Source organism: Phaethon aethereus (assembly GCF_964289735.1).
Source record: "Phaethon aethereus genome assembly, chromosome: Z".
NCBI lineage: Eukaryota > Metazoa > Chordata > Aves > Phaethontiformes > Phaethontidae > Phaethon > Phaethon aethereus.
Genome location: NC_138577.1, coordinates 56,402,868 through 56,408,867, shown reverse-complemented (window position 1 = coordinate 56,408,867; position 6,000 = coordinate 56,402,868). Strand labels below are relative to the sequence as shown.

The window sequence follows — 6,000 nt, the reverse complement described above, 5'->3', positions numbered from 1 at the left end:
TTATAGTGCTTTAAGTGAGGAAAATATTATTTTAAAATCTTCAAAACCTCATTTGACAACTTATTTACACTGGCATGAAAGTATCATTAAGTGAAGAGCCATTCAAATCTCAGCTCTTTTTTGCTTGTTTTTAATTCTGTTTTGGGGTTTTTTTATTTGTTTGTTTTGTTTTGTTTTAAAATAATACCTTAGTGTGTATAATGCAATCTACAGCAATGCAGTAGATTTTCATGTGCATTCCAGGGGAGGAAAATCAGTTCTTCAAGTCTCAGAACACATTTTACTCTCCTCCCTTTCTAACTCTAAAACTACTAAGAAAATTTAACAAAAATCAAAGCCCTACTATACTAAGTGCATGTATATAACACACAGTTCTCCTCTGAAAGCAATGTTTGCGTGTACATTTCAATTCTATGGTTGCAGAGCCTGTTGAAATAATAAAGCAGTTTTGATGGCCACAGCCTTCTCTGCATGCGCATAAATAAAACCTCACTGTGTTTCCTTCAGTGCAGTGACTAACTGATTCAAAGAACAGTGGGAAAGCTTGTTTTCCTGTGCCCACTGTCCTCTGTTCTTGGTATGAAGCAGAACATTCTGACAGAGGCACATCTCTGCCAGTTTGGGAATACCAGGGGGCATTTTAATCAAAATTTCTCAGTTCAGTTCTTTAACTGCAGCTGATATTTTCTTTGTTTCAAAAAAAAAAAAAAAGTTCAGAAGGTGTTAGTAGGGAGAAGGAAACTGCACAAATCTTGTTTTCTTGAGTCATGATAGAAACACAGCAGTAATTACATTTAATATAATGAGCCATCACTGGACTGACTTCTGAGGCTCTGGTGTTCATCAAGGTAATGAAGCGTTAATCAAGGACTGAAGGAGCAGCACTGTCATGAGCTCATCCACAGTGACTCCCAGGAACCCTCCCTACTATCCAGCCCTGCTGTTTTCAGGTAGCTTGCTGGGAGGAAAGCCAAGGGAAGCCTTTACTGTTCTCAAATTGTTTGGGCAGATCAGGTCCCACATACCAAGGCATCCAGGCTTCTCTGCTGCTCTACTGATCTTCCTCTGGCTGACTGCTTGTGCTGGTGGTTTCTGACCTTCTGCTCAAAAAGAAAAAGGAAAAAAAAAAAAAGAAAAAAATTGATGCAGCAGAAAAGCCTGCATCAATGAGGAGCCTGTTGGGGCAGTTTGTGTGGGACTCTCCCCTTGCTTTGGTATATGCCCACGCACATACCTTCAAAAGCACAAAAAGGTTTCAAGTCGATGGTGGGAGTCAGCTGCCTTGTTTTCCTAAGACACGGAAAGAAGTCCTTTTCAAAATAGCAGGTCCCAGTGGCTTTGAGCTGCAGAAGGAGGGGGGATAGTTGATGCCAGAGCCACACCAAGTTGCACATAAGCAACTCACATGTCTGTAGCAGTCATCACAGGGTCCAGCCCTTCTCAAGGCCAGCACAAAGGCACATCTACTGTGTTGTAAAGGACAACCACAGCCATCTTCCTATCTTTTTATTTTGCTAGCTTGGTTTCTCAGACAGAGTTTTAGTACAAGTTTTAGCCACTTCCAAGCCTTCTTCCATACAGAAATGCAACAATCTGCTGCCTTCTGCTAACACGATACATAGATGGATCTGGCACTGTTTGAAGAAAATAAAAAAATCGCATAATCTTATACTTGGAGTTGGAAGAAAAGAATGTTAATATTGTCATTCTCATGAGTTTCAAGATACTAAGTGCTCCTAGGAGGTGGCCAGGTAAGGCTAAATCTTGCTTTAAGCTTCAGGTGTTATCTGTAAGGAAGCAGTGTGTTTGGTGCCAGAAGAAAGCTGCTCTGGCACCAAGTTCTTCCCTAAATTTCTAACCTCTGTTTTAAAGACAAATTTGATAAACAGATTTTTAATTTACCACCTTGTGTGGAGACAGATTAAATCCAACCTCTACTGGTATTATTCTGTGATGACCCAAGATGGTCCATTCTTGTATTAGGGAGCTGAAGTATTCTTCCTCCTCTAACTTCTTGTGATTGTTTCCTTTGAGTCTTCTTCCTGTGACATCTCTTTTTGGCCTGAAATAGGCTAAGACCCTTAACTTAGAAGATATTCTCTATCCCCTCTAGCATACTGCCAGCAGCATTTCTGCTCATATGTTAGCTTAGTGACCATCTGCTTGTCAGGCACCCTACCTAACAGCGTTTTTGTCCAGGACCCAGGTTCCCAAGGGCTGCCAAGGATCCGCATGTATTCCTGCCATGTTCCCCCATTTCCCAGTGTATAAAGCAGTAATATGTCATTACAGGTTCCTTTAGGGCCAATTCTAATAACCTGAAATATTTCTTCTCACCAGTCCTTCCTCTTTTGAAAATGTCCCATATGGAAAAAAAGAACACAAACAACTCTACAGAAAATCTTCTTGGTATATATTTTGTTGCTCAATTTATGTTCACAAGAGTGCTGAAGGAACCCATAAAACCATGGAGTTATTTCCTGATGGTGACCCTTCCCTTGCATTTGCAGTTTTGAAATGAGAAATCATATAGAAAGATATGTGGCTGAATCTTTCCACATAATCCAGACTTGGAATTAAGAAGTGGGCCCACAACTTCAGAAATCAACGTAACCACCCACCCCAACACACTGCAAAAGTTTTCAGAGCCAAATGTACCCCTTCCTGAGGCTGGTATTACTGGCACCCCGAGTGTCTGACCACAGGTCCTACTTCTGACCCACCTGCCAACTTCTCTTCCAGGCTGATACATTAAAAATCCTTTTGAATTTTAGTATTTTGTTTGGGAAATACAGCATCGATGCCTCTTATATTTGATTGATGGAGTTATGGTCATGATACGTCTCCAGTCTCCCTAAGAAGTTTTATTTAGAAATGTAGGCACTAAGTCCATTTCAAGAGCCATAGCTGTCTTCTTGAAAAGCTTTAGCATGTTTTTTACCCTCAGGAAGATACAATAGGTAAGTCCTGTGCTGAAAAGATGTCATCACTGAGAAACTGAAACCACTCCCCAACTTTGAAACCCCTTGTTGCCATTCTGGTATGAAACAGAAAGGATGTATGTGAAGGGAGGATGACCAGATGGGTTGCAACAGAGCAGAGCAGTCTCAGTTATCATTTGTTCCTACAGTTTTCCTGTTTGCCACCACAGGCCACATCCCCCAAGAGCTGCAGGTTGCTGACTTCTCTAGTGGTAGATATGTCCTGTGCTCCAAATGGTCTGAAACCGTTCCAATAGATTTATGGGGTCCTCTAAAGCCAAAGGCTGTTGGGGTTTTCTATTCAGGACTAGCAAAATCAGCAGGCGTGCAAGCCAGAGCCAGACCCTCTGCCTTGAGGCGAGCAGCCATGTCTTGGTCCCAGCAGTAAGTGTTTTTCCTGTGGGTGTAAGACTCCTTGTCTCTTGTCAGCCTGAGGTGTGGCCAGACACAATTTCTCTTCCTTTTCTTTCAAAAGAACGTTTCAAATGGAAACCACTAGCAGAGGCTGTGGGTGTTAATTGGAACAAATAAGGTATCGGGTACCTGGAAGACACAATAAACGTTCAAACCGCAGCCAAGGCCCTGCCAGTGCCAGGTAATGTACCCCCAGGAGACCTCTGGATGGAGCTGGGAAGACTGGAGCTACGCCTCTTGGCAGGTCACACCACCGCGCTGCTTCTGCTTTTCCTCTTGCCCTGTGACTGTACAGCGCTGCTGATGGAGAAGTTAAAACCATGGTGAGACAGCACTCATGGAAGCTCAAATGCCTTTAAAGAGGGATACCTCCACTGGTGGGTGGCAAAATCCCCCCACCGTGATAAATTTCCACGCTGGAAGTGGGCTCCCATCGCTGCGCGCCTGCTGTGAAAAGCGTTGCTTTTTAATATCAGCACAGCGCTCAAAGCTGCTGTAAAACCACAAAGCTACACTTCAGCCCAGTGGCTGTTTTATAGCTGTTTCTCTGCAAAACATCAGCATTATATAATTACTATTTCTTTCCAACACTGCAGTGAAACAACTTTTTTCTTTTTTAAAATTGGATTAGTGAACTCTGAGATGAAGCAAAGCCGCCTCGCAGGATGTCTAACCTAACACATATAGTATAGCACGCTAACATAACACAACGTATATTATCGCGATTGTTGCATTGTTGCAATCGCACGTAACGCCCAGCGTAAGGGCACAGGCTCCACGGCATCGCCGGCGGCGCGGCGGCGGGGGCTCTTCCCCGCAACGCGCAGCGGGAGGCAAGTGCCCGGGGCTCGCAGCTCCCTCGGAGGTCACCCGGGGTTTCGGGGTTCCTGTCGCCTGGAGCTCGGCACCGGCCTCGCAGTGGGGAGACCCTGCTCTCTCTCCTGCCGCCAGGGACGTGGTGGCACGCCTGACAAACGCGGTGTGTGCGCTCCAGCCCCCGCGTCCCGGCCCACGGACGAAGGGACCACCACAGACACCTGTCAGCCCGGCTCGGACACTGCCGCTCCGCCCCGCCTCGCCCCGCGCCGCGCCCCTGCGGCCGGTGCCAGGACTCGAACCGACGGACCACAGCGCAGCCAACTCGCAGCCGGTGCCCTCTGCGGCTGTCAGCTCCGATGGCGCATGCCCAGAAGCACTTGCCCGGGAGGCGAGGCGAGGCGCACGTGCCACCGGCGTGCGCGGAGGTGGGACGGGGGTGGGACGGGGGTGGGGGGAGCGGAGCTCAGCGCGCATGCGCAGGCAGTGTGGTTGCATCCGGATGCGCATGTGCTGGAGCGCGAGCGCAGGGTGGGGCGCGAGCGCAGGGCGGGGCGGGGCGGGGCAGGGCAAGGCAGGGCTGGGGGGGCGGTTTCGCCGGAGGGCGGTGGAGACCGTAACGGTTCTTCCTCGCGGCTGAGCACTGCTGCTGGTTCGGGCTTCGCTCCCTCCCTCATCATGGATGAGCAGCGAGTGAGTGCCGGCGGCGGGAGCCTGCCTCCCCGCGGGTCGCGGCTGGGCTGGGTTGGTCGCGGGGGGAAGGCCTGTTCTCCCTCAGCTGGCTGTGCCGCCGCGCTTCGGCGCGGAGGCTGCGGCGAGCGCCTGGGAGGCTGCCTCTGGGAGCCAGCCGAGGAGGCCGGTGCTTGGCCTGGCTGTCTGAGGGAGAGGGGCGGCGGCTGAGGAGGTTAAACGTTACCCGCCGCTTGGCGGGAGGGCAACAGCGCGGGAAGGGCGCTCGCCCGCCTGGGGTGCTGCGGGAGGTCGGGGAAGGCTGCGCCTGTGGAGGGGCACGGGGGTGGCGTGGCGGGACGGCCACCGAGAGGGGCTTTTCCATGTCTGCTTGCTTCCGGTGCTGGCCTTACCGCTGCAATTGCGACATCTTAATGTAGCCCGGCTCTGGTGTAGAGCTCTTTTCACACTGTGTATTCCTGTCATAAGTGATTATGGTGTGTACATGGGCCCTTCTGTTTCCTATTGATGTAATCCTGTGTTGCAGGGAACTAATTAATAAAAGCGTGGTTTGTTTGTTTCCCGCCCCCCCCCTCCGGTTGCTGCCCTGCAATTCCCTCCTTCCCTTACTTGCCATCTGCCCACTCAGAGAAATCAAAGGCTAGTCTTTCTAAAAATTATACTCTGCAAAAAGTTCTGACTCAGCCTTTTGGCTTTCAGTCTAGCAGTCCAAAGGGGCTTCTCTTACTGTCTCTGTGAAGCCTGTGCTTTCCTTAGCTTGGAAACTGGTTTGTGAGGAGGGTCTGGATGTTATTTGAAATTTACAGGTCATAGATGTTTGCTATTTTAGTTAAGTGTTTGTGCACTGTCACTTTGTACTACTCTATGCTTTGCAAGGAAATGCCAAAAAAGTGTGCTTCTGGTAGATGCTATGTGAATTTGAGTCTGTCTGCCTATGCCAGCTTTATGTGAGATTAGTCTTTCAGAGGAGTAAATGAGGGTTGCAACTGTTGTGCGTGCCCTAGGTGGATGTTCCTGAGTGGCATCATTGATCATATTTGAATTTCAGTGCTGCTCAGAGGTTCTGAATACAGTAGTAAAATTGCATATCATATTTTAT

General features: G+C 48.5%; 1 protein-coding gene across 2 annotated transcripts in view; it reads left to right on the top strand.

The window, feature by feature from the left end:
- Window positions 1-4,889: 4,889 nt before the first annotated feature.
- FSD1L (fibronectin type III and SPRY domain containing 1 like) overlaps window positions 4,890-6,000 on the top strand; it is a gene marked incomplete at its 5' end in the record, with an annotated part of 30,604 nt that continues 29,493 nt past the window's right edge. For both annotated transcript variants that reach the window (XM_082013221.1, XM_082013220.1), the window contains one exon: window positions 4,890-4,904. In XM_082013221.1, the coding sequence (XP_081869347.1) occupies window positions 4,890-4,904 (15 nt within the window). The remainder of the gene's footprint in view (window positions 4,905-6,000) is intronic.